Here is a 26,961-nt window from a genome sequence, read left to right on the forward strand (position 1 = left end):
AAAAATTGCTCTGCGTACCTGTTCGTCTCATCCGCTATCAGATGAAAAACTGCCTCAGGAAAAAACAGCCTGAAATAGTCCAGCGGCGTGTGATCGGTGGTGTCCAGCTGCAAGCCATGCCTTTTAGTAAAGTCCGGTAGCCAGTTCGGCTCCCAAGGATCAATGTCTGGGTATTCCTCCCAAGCGAACCTTGCCGTAGGTGCACCGACAGCGCGAATGCGCTCAGCTGCCAGCCGAGCAGCTGCGGTGGCATCGGCTGGTCTCCGATCGGCTGATGCCTGCTCCGCAATTTCTTCCTCGATCTCCTGATCACTATCAAAGAAATCGGAATCTGACAAATCAGAGTCCGACTCCGCGATAATGCGCAAAGTTTCTTCGGCCGAGTATTTTCTTTTTTGAACTCGCTTCGCTCCCGCATGAGATGTTGATGCCATCTTGCCTTTGTTTCTATTTGTTTACATATCGCAACTCGCGCACACGCAAGGATTAGTTGCTGAGCCAACGAGATTAACAGTCCTCCAAGCAGAGAGGGAATGCCTGTGACGTGACAATGGGTTTTGTCGCCATTAACAGCTGATTGTCGCCCTCTATCCCTGGATGTCGACTTTTGTCGACATCCGCCTCAGCCCCTCCTGTCGACAAAAGTCGACACCCGCCCTAAAAGAGTTAAATTACAGGTTTAAAAAAATTACAATTTAAAATTTGCCACGTTGATCAAATTTGACAATACAGTGGAACCTCGGTTTACGAGTGTTTTGCAAGATGAGCAAAATTTAATAAATTTTGACTTGATAAACGAGCGATGTCTTGCAATACGAGCAGTATGGATACACTGTCTGCTGAGCGTCATGTGATCACAACTGAGCTGATGGTTCTTCTCTCACACTTCTCTCTCTTTCTTATATCTCTCCCGTGCGTCTCTCTGTCTCTCTCCCCCTCTCCTTATCTCTCTTGCTCGTGCGCAGCGCGTCTCTCTCTTCTCTTGAGGGCAATTGTCTCCTATTCTCAGTCTGAGTGCCTCACTCATATAGTCAACATCCATACGAGCGTATACGGTTTACTAAAGCATTGTGACTGTGTGTGTGTGCTGTGAAGTGCGAGTTGCCATCTTGCGCCCCAAAACACGAAGCTGAGTCTCGGTACTTTAACACCACCAGCCGCCTTCAGCTTGAAACAGCAACAGCGCTGTTATTTATTGTAGCGGGATCTTTATAATGTTCCTTGTACCACCCATTGATGGCAGGTGCTTATAGCATGTCTGATCTTTTTGGATGCGCTTATACGACGAACGGCTACAGTGCTGGGAGACTGCGATTGCTTTGGGATGCTCATCCGCGTGTCGTCCTGTTGGTTGGAATCCCACATGAGATTAGAAGCTCACTCACACCAGCCATGAATCTTTTTAAAGGTAAAGTGCAGGTTAGTTTGTTTTATGTACTTTTACTTTATATTTTGTATTAATCATTTTTATATGAATAGTTTTGGGTTGTGGAACGAATCATCTGAGTTTCCATTATTTCTTATGGGGAAATTCGCTTTGATATAAGAGTGCTTTGGATTGCGAGCACGTTTCCAGAACGAATTATGCTCGCAAACCGAGGTTCCACTGTATTCTATTTAAACATTCTTAAATAAACAAAGTAAGGTTTTCAGTATTCAAACCTGTACACTTCTAAGGAGGTCTGTAATAATTTCAGCGGCATGCTGACATCTTTCTGGCGGACCCATTATCTGTGCTATTCTCTCTGGAGTAGTCCCATCATCTAAAAAGCAATGTTAACATTTTTTGTCAATGTTTAAATTTATTTTTGTATTTTATTTGAAGAAAACAACATTGCAAACAATTAAGCTAAACTTGTACAAAAAATTACTTAGTCAAACTAGAAAAACAAAGATAAAGAGAAGAAAAAACAGGAAGTTAAAGGAAAGCAGGAACAAAAACAGAAAACCTAGAAACAAGTCTACTCTCACTTCAGTTAAGGAAAAAAGGGTTATTTTTTTTACTACTCTCTGGGCAGACATTTCTGTACTTTGGTCCACAATAACCTTTTTTTTTTTTTTTTTTTATATAAACACCCCTCTTCTTCGTAGTGACTTGCTGTTAAATTAGCTCCTCCTTCCTGTACTACAATAGCTCTGTGGTATAGACAGCCTGCTTCTTCTCCTAACAGTTGCCTAAGCACTGCAGCAGGGTAACCGGGCGCAATAAGACAGCTCTGGTATGTTCTTCTACAGGCCCCTAGACAAAAGTTCCTCACATAACCAGGCTTTCTAATAGGAATAGGAAGCACACCTTGTATGGTGGCCTGTTAAAACAGTGGGATGGGGCCGTCAACACGCCAAAGCTGTCACTTGAGGACAGGCTTTGTCTTTGCTCCATGGTTTTTTCCCCCTATTTTTGTCCATGGTTTCCCCTATTTGTTATATTCAGCTGGGTATTTCTGTATTTAGTGATGAACTTTTTGTGCAACCACTCTGAACTACCACCATCATTTTGATAACTTTAGATATTTAACAAACTAATGTAAAATGAAATCTTTCATATTCATATCACACACAGGCAACAAAGTTACAGCCTTTCCTTGAAACAAGCTCATTCATTAGAAAAACAACCCTCATCTTCTATGCCTTAAAGTTTAAACTGCACACATGACAAATTAATCAAAACAGGCGATTCGTAGCCTGATAATTTTTCAACTGCTGGAATATACAAGGTTTATTTGACTGTTTAACGCTACCAATTTTTGCTTGAATTTTATTTATTTTTTTTTTTAATACTGCCTTAATAATGTTAATACAAATTAAATGATTTAATAAAATAAATGGTTAGCCCTAATACGGATCACTATGATATTTAGCTGCCTAAACTAAAAATGTGAAACTTGTAACTGGAAGTCTTGTGTATTTGTAAAAGTGTGCAATACTATTTATAAAAAGAAAATTGCATTGAGTTCACACAGTCAAGCAGAAATTCCACTACCCAATTATTTCCGAAAAGTGTAATGAGATGGACTGCAAAAAAATTTTTTTTTTTTTAAACAGCTTCTACTTCTGAAGAATTCTACATACACTAAGACTCAACATAACGTACACACATCCATTTTCATGCATTTTTCATACATTTCAATCACAAAGGAAGCTATTCAAGTAAAAGCAACCGGTTTCTGGAACTTAAGTCCAATGATGGGGATCTAAAAACAAATCTTACACTACTACAAAAAAACAGTAAGATATAGTATAAGGTAAAACTGTTAATGTAGTGTTTTTGTTGTTTATTTGTTTTAAATGTAAAACAACTATGGACAAATGGAAATATTTGGCACACTAATAGTTTAATCAAAGCAAAATGATTTCTGGAACTGGTGAATTACTAAGGAGACCAAAAGCATGCACATCCCTGCACTATGCAAATTTAAAATTTCTAGTGACTACAAGTCACTGAAGCCTTCAGTCTTTAAACACTTATAAAATAGCTTGAAGCCAAGAGAAACTAAAAATCTTCCAAAATGTTGAACAAAGTAGTAAAATAATTTTTAAAACTCAGACATCTGAGGCAAATCACAATAAAATGGGATAAATACGGAGATATTTTCATTGCATAAACAAACAGTGTTATGTACACACGTTAGCAAATGTGGACTCAAGTATAATCCTGCAATCTCCCTGGTTATGCGCTCATATAATTCAGCATTGCATTCTAGGTCTACGAATTTGGCAAGTTTGCCACAGAACTACTGGGACAGCTGCACAAAAAATTGACTCGACATTTATGTTACTGCGCTTTAATATTACTATAGTATGCTATTTCAATCATAAGAGCCGTGCGATATTCCACTCAATGGTTTTTTCCCCTGGTACTCCCAGAAAAGCGACAGGGTATGCAGAGAATACAGACAGAAAAACTACTTGACAGATTATACGAAACAGTCAAGTCTTTCACAAGTGTCATGCTGCAACCTAGCAGAAATGTACTGCACCGAAGGGAAAGTGCAGTCATCTTTCTTCAGAACCAATCTTTATGAAGAGACTTTACTGCAGGCATTACAATATACTGTGGACTGAAAAAACATTTTTATGCCAACCGTAATTGGCATTGCATAGCATGAAAATGGGTTGCACGTTATTGTAACTTGGATACACTAACGCAGCTTAAGCACCTTTCTTGCTAGCAACTTCAAAAAGACAGATGTGCCCTTTTAAAGTTTTTCCCTATTTTCTCCATTTAAAATATAAAAGGTCAGGGCTACAATTCTAAGTATTTAATGGTAACCTGTAACTAATAAAGGAAAGCAGGACAACATGGCCAAAAATGTTATCAGAAATTTTTCCTATATCATTCAATATAAACACTTATTTCTTGATGCGGAGTCTAAATAGTGTTTTGAACCTAGAAGAAACCAAAAGTCTTATTGCAGGGCAATTTTTTTTTAGTTTTGAACATTAGTGACTGTAAGTAAATAAAGGATTTTTGAAGACCTTTTAGCAATTCTATTACAACCAAAATATGCATGAATACAAACACGTTAAGACACTTATCAGACCTCAGGTTAACACCTTCATCTTAGTCAACTAAATCAGGAATAAGAGTAATGTTATTGGAGTGTAAATGAAAACAGTTGCATCATATTGGCTCCATATTGTGAACTAAGGGGGCTATTTCTGATTGACAAGTTTAAGGCTGGAAATGCTAGTCTGTCAACTCTCTCTGGGAAGCTGTGCCAGGATGCAAATTCTGTCACCTGTGCTGAAAGCACTATTTGAGCGAGATCTGACGAAAGGGATGATCAGAATGGCCACTATGGATAAAGATTATTTGTGAATTGATATAGTCAACTACAGTTAACAGGTGGGAAAAATGTTCTGAAGAGTGAAAACTACTGTAATGTACAGTAAGTATTGGCTTATTTACTCTACTTTCAATTAAACAGCAATGTAAACGAATGCACAAAGACTCAAAAGGATGCATGGCTTGTGTTTTTTTTAACCAAATACATTAACACTAATGGGAGCAAATACATGTGGTGACATTAATATATTCATGCTTAGCAATAACCTTAAATATCCTGACAGTAACACAGCGTGGTGACATTTAAAATGTCACAGAATATGAACTAGCACGTCTGTTAGTTACCAGATACTCTATTACACCTAAACTTTACTAACTCCCTTTTGCTAGAAATGCCCATCACTTTTTTGATTTTATATGTACTTCTTTAGAATTTGTCATCCAGGTCTGACTATGTGCACATGATCCAAATTCTTTTGGAACTTAATTATGTGCAACACAGGCCATAGTGGATTAACACAAAAAATTAGCCGCCGCCCACCGCAGCATACGGCGGTGTAAGAATAGGAACTGAAAACGGTGAGAAAGGAATTCAGAAATCAAGAAGAAAAATACTTCTTGAAAGACACAGTTGTGAGTAGGTGTTTTGGTGGAGACGAAAGATAGAGTCAAAAAGATCTAACCCTATAAAATCCACATACAATTGACCGTGGCTGAAGACTGGTTGTTAGGATTATTGTGAAGAGTAAACAGCACATGGGCACGAGGAAGGCCGCACTTCTGAAATTCGATTACTTAAATATAATCAATAACAATCCCCAAAAGATGTTGTTGCAGAATGTCTCTTAATTCCTGCAGCTTAATCCAAAAGACTCGTACTACAATATCAGGTCTGTGCTCTGGTCTTTGGGCATCGGACAGTGCATGTAGAATTTCCGGCCAAGCAGGATGACATGTGAAAGTGATAAATAAATGAGGCTGTCCGAATTTACGTACTATGGCCATGGCATCCTGTTAGTTCTGTTGCATGTATCGTGGACTTCCTGGAAATGTGGGCAGTAATATGATCATTTGGCCTACACAAGTTATCAGCAGCATTTGTTTGCAGTGCGTCCGATAGTCCTTTGTATTGTTCCCCGCGCAGATCTTGTTGATATACTCTTGAGTTAGTTGAGACGCGCGCCCTTTTAACATAAGCATATACGACATACTGTTGGAATAAATTTGCCGGTGGAGTGCAAAATACTAAATGTATTCCTCATTGCTAATATGTACATATAAAATTGGCACTGAGTAAGCCTTATTCGCTTGGCGGTTCTTTTAAATCGGGAACATGTTGTAAATCTTTGTGCCAGCCAATGTCGCTGTAAGGGAATAAAAGAGGGTAAACCATAGGATCGCAATTTATAGTGCGCGTGGAAATCCATTTTCAGGAATTTGCTTATGGGATAGATGCAAATGTCCCTTCCGGCAGGCAGTTCGCCATCTTCTCTGATGAAAATTGCTGCAACACTGGTGTGACATGTCGGGGTGTTGATTGTACTGTCGTAAATCATACCCAGGGTTTTCCTTGAAAACCATTCATACAGATGCTGTTGGACTGGACTGAGCGATTTCATGCATGCGTTTGTATGATTTAGCGAAGGGGTTGATGGTTCCGAGCATGGAATCTAGCTGGAGAAGTAAATTTTCGCTGCATGCAGAGTTTGTTTTATTTTGTAAGTGTACTTAAGTAGCTTGTCAAGAAATGCCGTGTCGGCTGCGTGTGGGCAGTACCGGTTTTGTAGAAGAGCTGGGGCAGCGTGGGGAAGGCTTTGGAAGAGGACGAATATTAATCAAGAAATGCCGTGTCAGCGGCGTGTGGGCGGGACCGGTTTTGAGGTGGAAGCAGGACGATCCAGAAGAGAAATATATTAAAGATTCTGAATGAAGTATTTATACTTTTCCCCTTACCGTTTTGATTCTTTGGTTTTTAAACTCTTTCTTTAATGCTAAATCAGTTCTATCAATCTGCTCTTTTCAGTTGATTTACTCAAAAATGGCAGCATCGTTTAAGGCCAAGATTTTTTGAAAGCTCCCATATGAAATGGTACTCACTCTCTCATATTAAAGGATAAGTAATCATGACCGCTCCTTTCTAAGAATAAAGAATCTCATTTTTAGTCAGTTGTACAAATCACTTTAGTCATGTTATCAAATGAGCCTACGAAAACTATATGCTCTAGCAGCTCTAAGGTACTGATTCTGCTACTGCTCAATCTTACATGCTCACCCATATCCGGACTAAATGAATGACCTATTTTTCTTCTGTATTTAATTTTCAGTCCTTGTAAGTTATACCTGGTTTGAACTGAATCCTTACACCAGTGTCATTCTGGATCTTCTTAATCATTTCACCATTTCTGCCAATTACAATGCCAACAGCAAACCGAGGAACAGGTACCTTAAGGGAAGGAAAAAAAAACAATCATAATAAGCGAAAATACAAATATTTCTAAAGCTGAAAATAACTGTGGCATACTTACATCCAAACTGAAATCGTTTCCACCCATTCGAGATCCATATTCGTTACGTTGTTCTCTAAATCCACCCTGATCTCTGATGAGTTCCATAACCATTTCTTTAGCTTGCTGCAGAAAACAAAAGCAATATTAAGCCAGTAGAACACAAGCAGCCAATAGAACTTAAATTTTGTGTTAAACAAGAGATGAGCAATACAACTTCAAACCAAGGTCACAATATTTTCCACAATCCTGGTGAGAATGTATTGCAATAACAAAAAGTAATCCATTCAAAGTTAATAAAATTACAGAAACCAGCATGGTGAGGCACGGTTTATAAATGAAAATATTCTTTACTGAGGAAGTGTTTCTATGAAAAACCTGAGGTGTAACAGTATAAACAATTACCTTAATTATTAAAAGAAAAACAAAACTAAAAATAAGTATTTGGGATTTTATAAAAATCTTATTACAGCTACACTTTTCCTTGATTACAAAAAGTGCAAACTGAATCCACAACATTTAAATTCTGAATTGCTGCTGAAAATTGGAACTACTTCTCACTGTGTTCCAAAGCTAGAGATTTTCAAAGTTTTATCATTTAAAATTCACCACTTGGTTCTTTGCTAGTTCTCTGATGGTGTTTCTATCTTATTAACATTTTGTGGCTTTCACACTACCCTGTGGAACATGACCACATTTCTGCCAGTGTAATATCCTTTAGGAGAGTCAAATTGTGACAATTATACAAAGTTCCAAATAATTTACAACATACAATACTGGCACGTAATTCACGCACTTTGCATAAAACTAATTAAAATAATTTCTTTTTAAGCCTGTATTCTTTACAGAATCTTATTGTAAAAAGAAATTATAGAACTAATAGAAACCACAACCTACTTATCATAAAGTAATCCAAACCATGTCCTATTTGGATGTTTAGCTAGCACACAAATTTTGTATATATTGATTCAAATATCTACTGCAAGGAATATTGGGTTATATTTAATAAATGTGTTTTGGCCATTTAAATTTACCAATAGCAATGTAAAGTCTACATCTGAAAAAGACCAGTCTTGTCCATTTTCTACGGTTATTAAAGCAAATGTGACGCAATTCATTTATGACCGCAGACAAAAGAACCTCCTTTAGCTCTCCTGCAATTTTTTTCCTGGTGTGATCATCTGTAATGTCACTTTCAGTTGTGGTCAATATGCATAGTGAATAGTGAGACATACTGTATATACAATATGGTTAAGTAGGGAAAAATGTAATGTTACTTTTTTTGCTTATAACCCTCGCACAACAATATGTACAGTGTTTAAACATTTCACTAAAATATTTACAGCTCACTGTTTTGTATTTTGAGTCCATAGTTCGAATCTGTCTGAAGCTTTTATGTACAGTCTTAATCTGTTCTACGCCTTTAGCTACACAATTGCAAGTTACTTCCCTTCAAAGTTTGCTCTATTATATAGTTTGCCAGATGAAAATTATGCCTTGACCAACAACTGTTTGTAGGTCGTACTCTGATGTTTAGAGCTGAAACACACTTCTGTGACTAATTTCTCTGCTGCTTTCTTTGTATTCACAAACAAGCCATTTTCAGGGGTTTAGAAAAGGTTAGCAGTGATTCCACCTTTAGCCAATAGCACAACAACTTAACAAAGAACTTTCTTCCATAAAGTCAAAAACTTTGAAACCAAAACAATTCCAAATAACAGAGGACCCTTATTATGAAGATTAACAACCTCCCTTTTCAAAAAAAAACAAAAAACCACACACACTTCTGTATTGTGACTGACCTCTGTTCCCTTTCTTTTACTTACTGTATAAGCTACTCGTAAAAAAATGGCTTACTTTTCCAACAAAAGAATTTACTACAGTACTGAGACGAGCAAACAAACGCGGTTAGGAAACCATAACACCAGTGCGCCACAAGGTGAAACATATACTGAAGCTTTCGAGTGTACAAGTTCATTGTTCACACACCAATATTCAGTCCACTGTGGAATATGGTGCCTGCTCAAAGAAAAAACTGTGCATCAAAGTGAATTTGTGCAATTGCAAAAGCATGTTAATTAACTTTATAATAATTCTATTTTTGATAATGCAGTTTAAGTGGTGACATACATTACACAATTGCAACAATAAGTACCCATAACTTGAGTTCTGATTAAAAGGAGGATCCATGGTATGAGAGGGGGAGGTCTGAGGTGTAAGAGAAAAAAACGAGGTGCAGGATATGAAGCAGCAGTTAAACGAAGGCAGTAAGAAAGCATCTGGTCCAGATTTATCAGCAGAATTCTGGTTCTGTATCATGCATGGTCAAAAGAATAAGGAACAAGCCACTGCAGATCAAGGTTGACTTGGAATCAAGGTTGACTTGGACTTAGTGAAGTCGTTCTGTTATTTACTGCTCAACACTGCACTGTTTGCATTTGCAGAGCACCACACGAGATCCATGAGTGAAAGCCATACAACATTTCTGGGTTCAGAGACTGCATGAATTTACTTAAACACAAATTCCACTTTGGACACCAGTAATATACTAAAGACGTGGAGAGTAAAATTCTATTGACGAAAAATGAATATAAGCAACATATTGGCAAGGTGTGTGTGTTGATGTCGCTCCCGCTGAGCGATCAGGTAGCGGGAGTGACCAGGGAAGGCGACTGGCCGCAGAGAGGCCATGGAAAGGCAGCGGAAGTCGGGAGACTTGGTGGTGGGAATCCCCAGCGTGGCGACCTGGCCGTTGTGGAAATCAAGTTCTCCGGGACTGGGATGAGTGCCATACGAAGCCAGGGATCGGGAGGTCTCCAGTCTCGTGCGTGTGTTTCAGGAGGGCAGCTGCAGAGCGTCTTGCCTGCTGCTTGGCCCAAACGGGATTAGCAGGTGAGACGCTAACAGAAGAGCACCGGATTTGTTGTTGGTTTTTAAGACTGCTTCCTGATCATTTTAACCTCTGGTTTTAAAGGATTGTTTTTCTATTGATTTTAACCTCCTCGTTTTCATTTAATGGATTTTTTATTTATTTATTGAAGAACTTGGAGTACTGCACTATTTATTTGAACACTGTTGTTGTTGGTTTTTAATAAAAGCACTTTTGCACTTTTTGCAAGGTGCCACAGTAAAAGCAAATCCTTTTACAAATTTCTATCCAGCATCAACCCCACCTCCCAAACACACACAACTCAAACAGCTAATTACAAAATTTTTTTTAGAAGTGGCAACAAGAAATCCAGTTAATTTCATGTTGCTGGAATGTAGGAATAATGGAAAGTGCCAGCAGTGGACACTAATATCTCAGGTGAACCTTGATTGTGGAAAGGAAAAGAGAACTTTTAGTAATAACTTTTATGAGTGGCATGAGTATTGGGAGCGCAATGAAATTTTTGTTTCTTTGGAACAAGCCTATAGGATTGTGCAAGTTCCAGCTTTTATCCCAGTACCAAGGATATTACAAAAATTTTTATTGTGACACAATATCACAACAGTATTCACAGTCATACAGGTATACAACCTACCCTCTAAGGAAAACTTACCTGAACCTTGTAAGGGTCTCCTGAAATTCTCAATGGTTTATCTGCACCTGTATTTTGAGGTCCATCCTGAATCATGACCATCTTTACTCCTGCACGTTCCTATTTGAGGAAAGTAACATTAACTCATTCTATATTTAAACTTCAGAGCTATTTCTCAACAGTTTTCAGCTCAGGAACTGACAAATTATCTTAATATGGTTCTCATTCATAAATCAGGACAACTCAGTAATTTCCTAGTCTAACTGTATACATTTATCAATAAAAGGCAATGCTTTTCCTGAAAGGTGTGCAAAAGGTCCAAGCAATAATTCAATAACATTCAGATTTGATCAGCGTATCAACACTTGACCCAAGAGTACTCAAACATGTTGCTTACCTGCAATTGCTTTATGGTTTCTCCACCCTTTCCAATTACCAAACCAGCTTTACTTGCAGGAATTATAATTTCTTGAACGGACATTCCTGGACCATCTGAATGGTGAAAGACTGGTGCAGGACGTCCCTTTTCAACAATTTCAGTTAACAACCTTTTGGCAGACCTGGGGGAAAAAAGTGGTACTGAAGCTGTATTTCCTATTGATAACCAACAATGAATGCTACAAAAAGCACACAGTGATTTTAAACACTAACATGCTTTATTTAAAATAATTCAGCACATGGTAACAGTGATACTGCTAAAACATTTAATCCTGTCAACACAATTTGCTCAACATGAGTAAAAGGAAACTTAACCTAAAAATGTACATCAGCAATTACTTAGGATACTTACTGAATGGAATCTGGTGATCCTGTCAGCGTAACAGATCTTTCAGGCAAACCGCCACTATCTAAATATTAAAAACACCTTGTATTATTTTTAACATCAAACAGGCGTCTCTGCTAAAGATTTTCACCCAAAAAAACCTTGATAAGAATGTCAGCATTTCATTTAAATTAAAAAGCATGAAATCTAATTTTTCCAATTTTTGAAAATTAGAAAAAAAATCTAATTCTCACTAGAGGGTCTGTACAAAACATTTTAAAAACTTGGCAGGATATTATCAATAACATTTTAGAATAAGCACTTAAATTTTCTTATTCTATTTACTTACATATTTTTAAAATTTATTTCAAACCTAGTTTTGTTAAATTTGACATGCTTGTATAGATTATTGTATGATTCTAATAAAATTAATGAAATGTTAATAAAAAAGCATAAAACCAACTGCTCAGTAACAATTACATTAGAAGAAAATGGGTTAATCATTTTTGGTTTATAACTGATAAAATTGAGCTCAGGTGCATCCTGTTTCCCCTGATCATCCTTGAGTTGTTTCTGGAGTTTAACTGGAGTCCACCTGTGGTAAATTCAGTTGATCAGACATGATTTGGAAAGGCACACACCTGTCTATATAAGGTCCCACAGTTGACAGTTCATGTCAGAGCACAAACCAAGCATGAAGTCAAAGAAATTGTCTGTAGACCTCCGAGACAGGATTGTCTCGAGGCACAAATCTGGGGAAGGTAACAGAAACATTTCTGCTGCTTTGAAGGTCCCAATGAGCACAGTGGCCTCCATCATCCGTAAATGGAAGTTCGAAACCACCAGGACTCTTCCTAGAGCTGGCCGGCCATCTAAACTGAGCAATCGGGGGAGAAGGGTCTTAGTCAGGGAGGTGACCAAGAACCCGATGGTCACTCTGTCAGAGCTCCAGAGGTCCTCTGTGGAGAGAGAACCTTCCAGAAGGACAACCATCACTGCAGCAATCCACCAATCAGGCCTGTATGATAGAGCTGCCAGACGGAAGCCACTCCTTAGTAAAAAGGCACCTGGCAGCCCAACTGGAGTTTGCCAAAAGGCACCTGGAGGACTCTAAGACCACGAGAAAGAAAATTCTCTGGTCTGACGAGACAAAGATTGAACTCTTTGGTGTGAATGCCAGGCGTCACATTTGGAGGAAACCAGGCACCGCTCATCACCAGGCCAATACCATTCCTACAGTGAAACATGGTGGTGGCAGAGATATATTTCAGTGGCTCAGGATAAAGGGAAAGATTAATGCAGCAAGTACAAAGCTCTTGACCTCTTGACCTCAAACTGGGGTGACGGTTCATCTTTCAGCAGGACAACGACCCTAAGCACACAGCCAAGATATCAAAGGAGTGTCTTCAGGACAACTCTGTGAAATGTACTTGAGTGGCCCAGCCAGAGCCCAGACTTGAATGCGATTGAAAATCTCTGGAGAGATCTTAAAATGGCTGTGCACTGACCAAGGATAGGTGTGCCAAGCTTGTGGCATCATATTCAATATTCAAAGACTTGTGGCTGTAACTACTGCCAAAGGTGCATCGACAAAGTAATGAGCAAAGGCTGTGAATACTTATTGACCTGTAATTTCTCAGTTTTTTTTTTTTTAATTTTTAATAAATTTGCAAAAACCTCAAGAAAACCTTTTTCACGTTGTCATTATGGGGTGTTGTGTGTAGAACTGAGGAAAAAAATGAATTTAATCCATTTTGGAATAAGGCTGTAACAAAATGTGGAAAAAGTGATGCGCTATGAATACTTTGCACTGTATCTATATCTATATATATATACACACACACAGTGGGTATAGAAAAGAATCACCCCCTTCGAAATATTCCTATTTTTGTTGCTTTACAACCTTAAATGAAAACACAAACCAATACTTTTTTCAGCTTTACTTACTCAATGCAATCTATAACATCCAAGTGAAAGATATCACAGCTTCAGTTCAGAAGAATTTAAAAAAAATAAAAAATACTGAGATTAATAAAGGACACAATATTTATAAACTCAATCATGTGTAAGTATCCACCATTTCCATTGCAGACCATGGCAATCAGTGAAGCATAAAAACAGCTGTTCCTGGAGCATTTCCTTGCTTGGTAGTGCATCTGACAGCAAACCGACTATGGGTGCCAAGCCACTTTCAAAAGATCTCGGGAATAGAGTTGTGGACAGACATAAGGCAGGAGATGGATACAAAAAAATTTCTAAGGCTTTATCAATCCCAAGGAGCACAGTAAAGTCAATAATAAAGAAGTGGCAAGTATTTGGTACTACTAGGATCCTCCCTGGATCCGGCTGTCTGGATGGAAGGGCAAGGAGGAAACTGGTAAAAGAGGCTACCAAGAGGCCAACGGCCACTTTGCCATAAAATCCTGTAACTTCTTCAAAGAGTGGTCATTGTGTACATGCAAGAACAATTTCACAAGCACTCCACTATTGTGGCTTGTTCAGGAGGGTCACAAAGAAAAAGCCACTTCAAGAAAACATTAAGGCTTGTTTGACCATTGCCAGAATGCACCTTGAAGACTCTGATGCCAAGTGGAAAAAGGTCTTATGGTCAGGTGAGACCAAAATCAATTATTTGGTCTCAATAACTGTACACCTGGCGGAAACCAATGCAGCTCACCATCCACAACACACCATACCTACAGTAAAGCATGGAGTTGGCAGCATCCTGTTGTGGGTTATTTCTCTGCCACAGGGCCTGGGGCTCTCATCAGGGCAGAAGGAAAAATGGAAGGGGCAAAATACTGTCAAATTCTTGAGGAAAACCTGCTATCTTTTGCCAGAAAGTTGAAGATGGGCAGAATGTTCACCTTTCAACACGACAACGACCCTAAGTACACAGCAAAATTGATCACACAGTGGCTGAAGCAGAAAAAAGTGAATGTCCTCCTGTGGCCCAGACCTAAATCCCATTGAAAATCTGTGGAAAGATTTGAAGACAGCAGTCCACCAACACTCACCATCCAATTTGACCAGTTCTGTAAAGAAGAGTGGGCAAATATTGCTCAATCGAGACATGCAACGCTGATAGAGAAGCATCCCAACAGACTAAATTAGGGCTGCACGAGTAATCTTTTTTTGGTCATGATAACGACATTTATGACCCACGATCAGTTAATAAATATTGTCGCGATTTTACAGTATAAAGACCAAACTGTTTTTTATGGGCAGAGTTTACAGATTGGACTGCGTCACTACGACGTTACTGCGTCTAGATTGCAAGCGCTTTCTGAAGCAGTAGAAGTCAATAGCAGCAATAACAGTCAGTCAGAATAAACATGATGGCAGAGCAACGCGAGGAAGGTGCAGAAGTGCGATCGTTAGTTCCTAAAAAGGGGTCATACTCAATTGTCTGGAACAATTTCGGTTTCGAGAAATGTGATGTTGATCAGGTACGAGTCTTGTGCAAACTTTGCTCCTGTTCCGTCCAAACGTCCCAAGGTAACGCAACAAACTTCATCAACCACCTTAAAAGCCACCACAAAGTACACTATCAAGAATTTCAAGGACTGAAGACACAAACAGCAACAACAAAAATTACCAGCCATCCACAACACAGACAACAATATCAGGGACATTGTTCAGCGCAATACCATTCTGCCTAACTCGCAAAGACACTGGGAAATAACAGATATGTGCGATCCGTGAGCATATAGCCAAGGATATGTGTCCAATAACCACCGTGAGTAGTGAGGGGTTTTAAAAAAGTTTGAGATGAAAAGCAAGCTTTTGCAAACTTCGTTTTTACCACAAGACCATACAGCGGAGTTTATTGCAGTGGGCCTCAAAGAAGTGATGTCCGCTTGGGGCTTGGTGGAAGAAAGACTTGTGTGCATCACAACAGATAACGCAGCTAATATGACTAGGGCAGCATCTGTGAATAACTGGCCGAGGCTACACTGCTTTGGTCACAGACTTCATTTAGCCATCGGTAAGTTGTATGTTTTTTTTCCCAGATACATTGAAACAATTTGACAATTTAAAAATATTAATTATTATTGTTGTTTTAGTGATATTATAATCAGGGGTGCACATAACTGGTACGCAGGTATGCATGCATGGCAATGATGATGAACGTAACGTCATTTTGTTACTACAGCGCTTTCGCTACAAAACAGAAGAGCTCTTGAGTGTGACCGTTTTTTGACAGCGTGCGATTAAAATTTCACCTTCACCATTTGTTTTATGTCCTTTCGGTTTAGGTACTGCGTTTATGTTCGAAAAGTGTTTATTCCTCCGACTCAGGACCCTATTCTGCACTGGCAGAAAGCACCATAAAGTGGTTTCGTTTTGAAAATAATTTTGCGTGTTTTCCACTTGTGGCAGTGGTAATTTTTAAACGAGGAGCAGCTGTGCGCATTTTCGGCTACTTTAAGACGGTCAAATGACAGTGCGCTCTTCACCAACAGTCTTTAATCAGTGACTGTATTTATTAAATGATATTTAAGCGCCACGCACTCACGTGATATTAGATACGTACTCAAATAGCATTTTTTTATTTTAGTTTTATCACAAAACAACTGATTCTTTCATACCATTTTTAATGAAACGCAATACATTTGTTTAATGCATATTACGCTCAAGACGAAACCTTGTGTTCCGTCAAGTTGCACAATGACGATAAAATACACAAAATCTTAAGGAAGCGATTTGCACTTAAGACCTCGCTGCGGAGTGCATAGCAAACACCAGCTCCTGCTACTCACCTGAGGAACACACTCAAAAAGTAATGTGCACCCCTGATTATAATGACAAATTATAATGACAATGAGTCATATGTCTACAGTATAATAATCATTTTTATTCTGCTAATCTAACAATTTGGATACATTTAAAAGTTAAAAAATATTTGATTAGTCAAATACTATTATGTTAATGTAAACCCAGATGAGTTTAGAATAAGTGTTTATTATTTATTAATAAATGTTTGATAATTGTCTTATGTTGGTGTATATAATTAGTGAAATACATTTTTTTTTATTTCTATCAAAAGTTGCATAAACAACAAGAGTCTTCCTGTGTCTTACTGTTTTTTTTTCTGATCATGTTTATTTCCTGAAGAGAATGCCATGAAGGATCCAAGAATTGACCGGGCTGTGGGGCTCTGTAAAAAGTTGGTGAGCTCCTTCTCTTACAGCTGGAAGCGTAAGAGAGTTTTTAGCTGCACAAAAGGAGATGAAACTCCCAGAGCACTCACTGAAAACAGAGCGTCCAACAAGGTGGGGATCACGACAGGCCATGATAGAGAGAATCATCGAGCAGCAAAAGGCCATTGCACATGTCCTGTCCTCTGACAAGAAGTCTCGTCATCTTATCCCAACATGGCAGGACATAGATGTACTAGAGGCAATCAACAAATCCTTGCACCCTCTATTTAATTTTATAGATGCACTGTCTGGCGAGAAGTACGTCAGCGTGTCATTTGTTAAGCCAGTTCTTCATCTTTTCAACGCATCAATCTTGAAAGTTAAGGATGATGATACTGACCTGTCAAGAGCAATCAAGTCTAAAATTTTGGAGTACCTAAACGGAAAATACAGTGACCCAGACATCCAAGCTCTATTGGACATGGCATCTACGGTGATTCCACAATTTAAGATGAGATACATGGCTGAGGACAACAAAACAACAATTCAATCCAGACTCAAAGCTGAGATGCAGACTTTGGCAATGATGGTAATAAAAATGAGCTGCACTGAGATCTATATTAGTGTTTTGAGTCTCAATTAGTTAAATTTGTTCTAAATGCCTTTTTCTGTGTTTAGGTGCCACCCCAAGAAACAGCACAAGAGACCAGCGAGGAGGATGCTGAAGCTGGATGTGCCCCCAAAAAAGAGAGGACTTTAGGAAGCTACTTTAAAACTGCTGAACAAGCCTTGCCACCTAACAACCAGAAATCCAGTGTAGCCTGTGAGCTGGAATCTTACTTGCAGTCAAGCTACCTGGATAGTGAGGGGGGACCCATTAAAATGGTGGAAAGAACATGAAAAGATCTACCCAAGGCTTTCAAAAATGGCAAAAAAATACTTGTGCATACCAGCCACAAGCTCTCCTTCAGAGAGGGCTTTTAGTTCCAGTGGAAATGTAGTTACTTGCTTGCGGTCTTCCCTAAAGCCCGATCAAGTTGACAGGCTTGTGTTCTTAGCCAAAAATCTGTAACATGTTGTAAACATTTTTTATTCTTATTTGACTTTATTACAAGTTGATGTAAAAGAGGCAGTTTAATTTTATTTATTTACCACAGCTAAGAAAAACTCTCCATTCTAAACATGTTCGGTTTGTTTATTTTTCTTTATTTGTGGCTGTAAAGTGCAATAAGAATACACAAGTGAATAAAAGTTCATTACCAAAGGAATAATCGTCATTATTAATCGTGATAAAAATTGAGCAAAATAATCGTGATAATCATTTTTTCGGTTATCGTGCAGCCCTAGACTAAATGCTGTCATTAAAGCAAAAGGCGGTTCAACAAAATAGACATTGGAGGGTGATCCTTTATTAATCATAGTATGCCTTGTTTTTCATTTTTTATCATTTTTCTGAACTGTAGCTAAGATATCTTTCACTTGGACGTTATAAGTTGCATAGAGTAATTAAAGCTGTGAAGAACTTTGTGCGTGTTTTCATTTAAGGCTGTAAAGCAAAAAAAGGGGAATATTTTAAAGGGGGTGATTCTTTTCTATACCCACTGTAGGGGTGTGTGTGTATTAATAAAGGGCACTGTTTTAAGACACTGTTATGGAAGAGACTAAATATTTTCTAAAAGTCACAATGTTTCCAAACAGGGAGAGACATTGTTTGAAACAATATAAGTGCTATGGTACATGACTTTTAAACTTGGTTCAATGATAGCTGACAGACTGTGGCTCAAATTAAAATTGATTCCAGGGTTGCGAATCATAATATACTGTACAATCCAGTTTTTTGGAAAGAAATCTCTAAAGTGTCAATTATTCTGTGTCTTTTTTCATTAATATTGGCATAACCAAAAGGTTTTCATTTATATAAATACTTCTACTTTATAACTCTGCAGTGTCATACTCATTACTCTGCAATCTGCAGCTCCTTTACCACATAAGCAAAAAACACTACCTGTTGATATTTGGATACGTAATTTAGGCACAATAATGCCAAAAAACCCTTAGTGCGTAACAGATCAACAGCAATGGTAAACGCAATCAGGAAAACAAAGTACACACACTGTCAGGTTTAGGTTAACAGCAGTGAATATCTTGCAAAATGTGCTCCCTAATACATTGACAAGCACTTGACCATTTTTGCATTTAGACCTCCTAATGTACCACTTATAAAACACGTTTTCAATTAACCAATAAGGTTAAAATAACTGCTTTCTTGCCATAGATAAGAATTAAACTGTGTCTCAAAAAAGGGGTTAACAAACAGCTTCTCAAATAAAACAGGAGTTACACTGCTCCTCAATTAATATCCAGATTTTTAAATTTCCTACTATCACATCTATCTACTTTCATAAAAGTAGATCACCATGACGTTTCACTTGCGTTGAAAAACACACAAATTTATGGTCGTGTCAAAGCAATATGAATGGGGCATTTGAAGTGTGTGTGTCTGCCTAAAATGTAGATCCCATGTTGCCCACCCAAGTGTCAAATATTCAATGTAACAAGATGTCTAACTTGATTTCCACAGGTCAAAATTATAGCAATTTCAATTTTGGCAAGGAGAACACTCAGCCGGCTATGAAAAATGAAAAAATTGCAAACAACTCCTTTTTCTAAACATGTAACATGGGAAGTAAACTGGTTAATCATCCTAAGAATTGAGTGAAATGTGCTGATTCACACAACAGTGCTGTTTTCAGGTGAGTTTACATGCTAGTGTTCCTTGAGTCTTAAAAAAAAGTAGTTTGCCTTTCTTTTTACATACAGCATATTATAAATATTTTAATGACAGAGTATAGAGTTTGCTGTTTTTTCTGCAGCATATTTAAAGCACAAAGACAATCCCACTGAGTTAAATCTGAAGAAGTATTGATACAAAGACTCATACTACTTTATTTTTGCTTATTCAGAAAGTTATACTAAAGTCACTTTTCACAAGAAAGGGGGCATGGATCCTAATACTCTTGACATTAACAGCAACACTTCAGTATAAAATCATTAAAAAGTAACACAAAAGAATAACATTTTAAATGCTACATACCAGGTGCAATCTGAATTTTGCAACCAGATTCTTGCTGAAGTCGAGATATTTGTTCACCTCCTCGACCAATAACTAAAAATAAATAAAATAAATAAATAAATATATACACACACACCCCTAGGCATAGTCATTAAATACACAGTTAAAACACTCATTCTCAAAAATAAAAACCAACTTACTGAATCCAACCATTCCATCTGGAACCTTAAATTCTTCTGTAATAACAGACCTAAAACAATGACGTTAACAGTAATTAGCATCACTATATTAAAAAAAGATTACATCAAACCTTTATATAAGTTTACATTTTAGCATTCTCCAATTTTTTCCCTCATATTTCAGTGCGAGTTTCAGACTGCTTAAAAATGTTAAAATATCTTTCTAAACGACCCATACTTCCTTTGAATGAGTTAAACTTGATCTTGTTAGTCATTATAGACTTCATGATAAACCCCTTGTGAGGCAAGATAGATGAATAAGTTTATAGAGTTAGCAGCAAATAAAACAGAAGAACAATTTGATACGTTTCCAGTGCTGCCTAAACAATTTATGGCATACTGTTACAAATCGTGAAAATAAATTAACCCCCCCGCAATGTAATGAGCTATATGATCAAGAAGATTATAAAAGGGCACTCGGTGGTATCCATTACATATAATTTAAGATTTTTTTAGAGAAAAGTATAAGACTATATAATAACCAGCACACCTGGCACAAAACTAAAAAAAATGGAGCAAAAAACTCAAAAACCACAATACGGCCTGAAAATATAGAACTCTGTAAAAGACCAGCTTTCATATTTTTTGTCTGCCAAGGATTTATTTAAATTAATTAGAAATTAAGTATTCCACCTCCCAAAGTGTTTAAATTCAAAAGGGGGCACATCGTTCCTCCAATGGAGCAGGCAATTTTTATGAAGTTCGCGTCAGAAAGAACAGTAAGCAAATAGGTTTTGTATTGCTATTTCCCACTGGATGAGTAACAAACAGCACAAAGCAACAAAATTAAAACAGAAGCCCAGTAGGGCTGCAATGATTAGTTGATGTTATCGATGACGCCAACTACAAAAAATCGTTGACGCGTCACAAACAGAACCTGCAATAGTGACTCTAGTCGCAAAGAACCACATTGGTTTTTGTAACTGCAATGCATTACATGAGCATCTGGGGGCAGTACCGTTTGTTATTGTTTGCCAAGACTGCACACAGTCCTACTAACGGAGAACGACGTCTGGGGAGAAGACGAATGTAAAGGAAAATAAACGTGGTTACAATGGAGAATCAGATAGATGAGGGGGAAGGAGATGGAAAGAAATTGAGACAGAAACTTTCTAAAGTATAGGAGCACTTCACAAAAAGAAAAAAAAAGTTGAATGCAGATTATGTAAAGCGGAGCTTTCTTTTCACGGCAGCACCATTGCGATGCACGAGCATCTGAAACGAAAGCATCCTGGAGATGTGATGCCACAGTCTCTTGATAACTTATGCTGGTGCTGTTAGTTAGGGTCAGATCAGGAGGGGAGGAACAGCGTGAATTAGACTGAGAAAATAAAGTAAAAAAGGCTAACTTTTACAAGTAACAAATTTACACCCGATCTGTTCATTTTCAAATAATATTGCATTAGTACGATTTTGTTTTCTGATTGGTACTATTCAGGTCATACAATGATTTCTTCAAAATGTCACACATATTTGTGTTTTGCATGAGGAGTTAAGACATGCACTGGAGCCCAGAATAAGATGCACAACCATCAGGCATCAAAATAGTCAGACATGAAATAATCATGACTAATCAAAAAATAAATCGAACGATTAGTCAACTACCAAAATAATCATTAGTTGCAGCCCAAAAGCCCAGTAAACTCAGTCAAAAGCAAAATAGAAACCTTATGGTCAAGATAGTCTCTTTGAGTTTGATATGGCATACGTTTCCCACCAATACTTTGCATGACTCAAAGTATTAACCAATATACAGAAGAGAGTGAGGTTTTTTTTTTGGAGATCCTTCATTTCACTCTGTGTGAAATTAAGTCCCACCTCCCAATCTTACTTTCAGAAAAACAAAGGGGCAGCTATTTTTCTAAACTGATAAATGGTTTTGAGATCAGTAATTAGCAACTGCCTTCTGTAATTGCCCAGTAATTAGTAACTGCCATTCTGGTACAATGTAATGTTGAAAATAAGGTTATACTCATAATGCTGCTGAACTGCTGGCAGTATTGTTGCTACTTATAAGTGGGGAAAAATGTTTAGTATTTTTCGATCGTTTCAAAAATGTATAAGAACTGGATGTTCTGATCAAAATTCTAATTGCAATGTCACTCACTCATCTTTTTTAATATAAATATTGACCAAATGTACTGAATTATTAAAATATGAACCTGCAATTTTTTCAGAAGATGGGTCAGAAATATTTAAGTATAATGCAGTATTGTGTTAAAAAGAATAGTCAGACAAATTATATTTCTATGTGGATCAGTAAGCATTCCAAACCTATCTGTAAAAGAATAAAATGACAGAAAATAACAGAAGTTGTTTGTGAACTGTAAGCAATGACTTAATAAAAGTGAGGCCATTCAAACAAATATTGCAAGTGTGGCATCCAAAAAAGGAACCTTCCACCTAAAGTAAAACACAGAAGAGTATCCTGACGTACTGAAGACATTTACTTATAAGCAAAACGTAAGTAAAAATCTGGCTGTCTAGAGAGTAAACTTCACGTATATTAAAGATATATTACAATTTACAAACAAATGGTCACCTGACAAATTTGAACTCAAGGTAGATCAAATTAATTATTCTAAATACATTTATCTAAATTGACTCTCAAAGACTTACCTGGTGGGTGCACTCATTCCTCCCATTGGTGAACCAAATGCTAAAAAAAAAATAATAAGCCAAGACTAAATTAAACAGTGTATCCGCAACCACACTACATATCTGAAATCCTGGCATAAAGCAACCTATGCAAGTAAATATTAAGTAATCTTCCATTTTGAAATGTGTACCCTTACAATTAAATAGTTAGTGCAAAAAATTCCAAGTGACATGCTTGTTTCAAGTATTCTTCCCATTCTCTATTTAAAATAGTATTAATATATACATCTAATAAGAAAATTGACCACAGTTCACAAAATGTATAATTACAATCTGTAATTACAAATTCCAACTATAATTACTTGTGAGGTTTTAACCTAAAACATCCCATTTTACCGACTTCACTCTAATGACAGACAAAATTAGGCAGATGAAGCAAACTGCTCTGGTTTACTCCATGCACAAAAGATGGCAAACCACTGGCTAGTCTACCCAAAGGTGGCAAATATACTCACAATCATTCTGGGAGGCCACTTTCTTTGTTTCTGGTTGTTCTGAAAAATGAATAATTTACATTACTGCTTGTACTTGTATTAAGATACTCTATTTGGTAACCATGTCTTAAGACTTGCTGGCTCTGCAAGCAAAAAATATTAAAATGTAAAATTTCCTTAAACTGGAATCAAGCAAATATGTCCTCTTTCAAAAGGGTGAATCCCACTCCAGTCACAATTTATGTGGTGGCAATGATTCCTGTAGTATTTGTATTAATCACTCTCTTAGAGAAAGGGACAGAAATAAGAGGAAATACCTTTTAATTAGAAGCAAATGTATTTTTATTTTAAGTAGTGCATTTTTTCATGTTTACTGTACAGTAAAAATCAATGACATTTTTATAAAAAATGGACTTATCAGGCATAAATATTTCCTTTAGTTAAATGTGCTGTTTACTATAATGTCAAGTCCAAGTGCTTTAATGATGCACGTTCTAAAACGATGCCCAAAATTTAATAAATGAAGTAAAACTTTAAATCCAACTAGAAACCTTAAAACAAAAAAAAAAAAAAAAAACAACTCCTTCACACAAATCTGCATGTTCATGCAGCTATGAATTAGTTTTGACCAAAATATGATTAACATGAATATACAATAGCTAATGTGTTTTTTTTTTTTCAAGTCAAAGGGATTAATTTTTTCTTTTAGGAAACCAAAAATTAAGTTTACTATGACAAATACTAGACATTTATAAACAGGTTAAGTAAGCAAAAGGTTCCTGCCTTTGAAAGGAGAGGGCAATCCCTCCCAGTGTGTTCTATTGTCCAGACTTGTCGGAGAGTCATCTATACACGAAATAAAAAGAACACGTCATGAACTGGCTAAGCATGGTTATTGCTGCCTTTCTGGATACGAAATGTATGTGATGTCCATTAAAATTAGATTGTATTTAAAGAAAAGAAAAAAAAATAGGTACCTTCCACAAAATATTTACAAAATTGGCAATCACAAAAAGGCAATACAGAATTTAGCGTTTATATGAAACTGCTATTACATCCAAAGATTTTAAAATTGTTTTTTTTTTTTTTTGGAACTTCAGACATCAGGGAAATTATAAACTTATGAAAAATTCAATGAAATTTAAAGGATCATCAATGATCTCAAATTACTTTTATATTCTAAACAATAGATTCCTTTTAACTTGGAAAGAATAACAGAAAAATATATTCAGAAATATGTCCTCAAAACAATTCTCCTAGTCAATAACAGGGAACACTGCGTTGTGCATTAAAAGGCTAAAGTAATAACAATCATGTACTTTTCATACGCCCTTTGCGGAAAACAAATTTAATTCATAGAGGAAATGTTTAATATACAGATGAGGAAAGGGTGTTTATGAAATGATTACCTCTGCATCAAAAAAGTTTTGACTAACTTCATAATGATTACAGAAACACATCATAAACTAAAACAGTTGATGAGTTTAATAATTATAACGAGTGTATGTATATACAGCTAAGATTTACAATCATTTGCAAAACTAAACTTTTCTTGCATGACAGGATAGCTCGTTTAACTTCAATCACTTTAGTTTCTGCACATGCAATATGCAAATATTTTACAGTAATTACCACTAAAATTGAAAATCCTTTTTATGGTTCAGCTTACAAATTCTGTGCGTGCTCACACAATCCTACCATGTCTAAGATTCATTTTTTGCGTTTCCCTCCACGCCACAAAAAGGTGTTAGGTAAGGTAGCGGGCATCTTTAAATGAGGCGTGCGTGCGAGGGCGCCCTTCAATGCAATGGCGCCCCATCCGAGGTTTTGTTACGCAGACACATCACCACATCTTAGCCCTGAACTGGGTAAACCGATTTGAAATGTAGTAGACCTATGACTAAAGCATTTTACTCAAGAGTAGCCAAAAGTTCTTACTCGAAAATTGAGCGCGCAGGGTCACAAATTATTACCCTTTCCAACTACGCTAAGAAAACGGTGGCACAACAATAAAAATTTAACATTGACTTCTAGAATGTAACACTGACACAAATCTGCATACCGACAAAAATCTGAACGAACAGAAAATAACTGCAATACAATTTCTTTATCTACAACAACATACCTGCATCTTCCAAAGGCCTCTTCTGACCTCCATATCCAAAATCGTTGGTGTTTGCCGGGGGAGGAGCACCACCTCCGTCCCCACCAATTTTCGCAGCAATCTGACAAAATAAAAAATTTCATTTCTTTTGTAAAGAAAGGCACTGCTGAAAACAATACTGGATTCAAACCTATTGTTTAAACACCACTTCTTATAACGTCAGTATACTGTACCCCAATAAATTAAGGCATACCTTTACATACGGTGATTAAACAGAAAAGCAAAATCAGTAGAGAATAAGGCATTTGTAAAAAATACAGAAAGGACTTTATAAGTCTCTTTACATAAGGGGTCACCGTGGTTAAATATTTTTCTTAAAAGGACACATTTAACTAGAAGCCACGGCATTAATTCTACAATACTACTTGATTTAGTATTTAACGATTCATGGTTCAACACAAATGGGAAAATGGTGCTACTATCGGCAGACTGGATCTATAGTAAGTTTTAAATTATACACTTCATGCTTGTTGTAAAACGTGAAAACAGTCCAGCAAAAATGGATATACCAATCACAATATTAATTTTTCTAAATGTTTTAACAAGGCCCACGCGTTCACCAACCGCATGCTAAGGCCCTGCACTGACTAGTTAAAACACGCACACACAAAAGGCCTTAGAATCTGAAAATACCAACCTGTCTAGCTCTTTGCAAGGCGTCCTTGAATGCGTCGTTCATACCCCCACCAGACACCGAAGACGGAGGGGCAACACTCGAGTAATCGGCCATTCCGAAATATTATTCTATCGCAATTCCTCAACTCGTGCAAGAAAGCAGAAGATGGCCGCCTCGACAAGAGAAACTGGTGTTACTGCGCCACGGGGGCGGGACAGCGGACGAGACTATCAACCAAGGTCTCGCGAGGGCTTTACTTTCGCATGGCTCATTGCGCGGGCTCATTGTATTGCACTATTTAACATCACTGTAATTTAACATTTCACGTGAATTCTTTACACCATTTTCAGGTAGATGTTATATAATTATTATTATTTTTATATTTAATATTTAATGTAAAGTATGAGATAAGTAGTCAGACTGTGACTTATTCTTGGGGAATTAGAATTAAAAATAATGGACTCATGGTTTTGAATATCATTATTGGCGTCATGCGTTTGACACTGAGAAGGTCATTTAAAATATTGTGTATGAGTTTTTTTGTGATCAAGTGTTTATTGAAAGCAGATCAAATACAACTGTGCAATGACAATTATCCAAATAAAATAATAATCATGACGTTATATAAAAGTAAAAACTCCTCTGATGCCCTCTCACCCTATTCCTTTAATGTATACCCACATTGTGTGAGGATCGAGATGTCTGATCTGACAATAGAGAAGAGAAGAGCCACTGCTGGTTCAGAAGACCCTAAATCCTACAAGGATTAGAATAAAAATATCTGAGGTACTATAAGTATATTCATAGAAATGCTAGAAGATGTAAAGGTAGCAAATTTAGACCAAACGGTAACAACAGTGGGCCATTCCCAAAATATATAAAGAATGGTTCCTAGAGCCCTAGTTTGATACAGAAATCAGAAAGGATCAAAAAATCAGTAAATCATCTTCTAGGGGTCAGGTAACCCAATGCACTTGAACTGGATATTTTGAAGATTTGGGTTCCTTGATGATTTGGCAATGTTTTACAAACAATGGGTGTATTTTATAATTTTGGGAC

At 37.1% G+C, this 26,961-nt stretch overlaps 1 protein-coding gene across 4 annotated transcripts in view; it reads right to left on the minus strand.

Moving 5' to 3' along the window:
- Nucleotides 1-26,107, minus strand: part of fubp1 (far upstream element (FUSE) binding protein 1) — a 45,606-nt gene extending 19,499 nt beyond the window's left edge. For 2 of the 4 annotated variants that reach the window (XM_039736054.1, XM_039736052.1), the window contains exons 1-13: nucleotides 25,924-26,107; nucleotides 25,248-25,347; nucleotides 23,906-23,968; nucleotides 23,144-23,182; nucleotides 22,650-22,689; nucleotides 19,992-20,041; nucleotides 19,813-19,884; nucleotides 11,602-11,659; nucleotides 11,209-11,371; nucleotides 10,833-10,931; nucleotides 7,312-7,416; nucleotides 7,127-7,229; nucleotides 1,663-1,763 (exon numbers count right to left, since the gene is read on the minus strand). In XM_039736054.1, coding sequence (XP_039591988.1) covers nucleotides 1,663-1,763; nucleotides 7,127-7,229; nucleotides 7,312-7,416; nucleotides 10,833-10,931; nucleotides 11,209-11,371; nucleotides 11,602-11,659; nucleotides 19,813-19,884; nucleotides 19,992-20,041; nucleotides 22,650-22,689; nucleotides 23,144-23,182; nucleotides 23,906-23,968; nucleotides 25,248-25,347; nucleotides 25,924-26,016 — 1,086 coding nt within the window. In that variant the 5' untranslated portion in view covers nucleotides 26,017-26,107. The remainder of the gene's footprint in view (nucleotides 1-1,662; nucleotides 1,764-7,126; nucleotides 7,230-7,311; nucleotides 7,417-10,832; nucleotides 10,932-11,208; nucleotides 11,372-11,601; nucleotides 11,660-19,812; nucleotides 19,885-19,991; nucleotides 20,042-22,649; nucleotides 22,690-23,143; nucleotides 23,183-23,905; nucleotides 23,969-25,247; nucleotides 25,348-25,923) is intronic. The other 2 variants (XM_039736055.1, XM_039736053.1) reach the window with 1 other exon arrangement.
- Nucleotides 26,108-26,961: the final 854 nt, after the last annotated feature.

This window comes from Polypterus senegalus, chromosome 14 (assembly GCF_016835505.1).
Source record: "Polypterus senegalus isolate Bchr_013 chromosome 14, ASM1683550v1, whole genome shotgun sequence".
NCBI lineage: Eukaryota > Metazoa > Chordata > Cladistia > Polypteriformes > Polypteridae > Polypterus > Polypterus senegalus.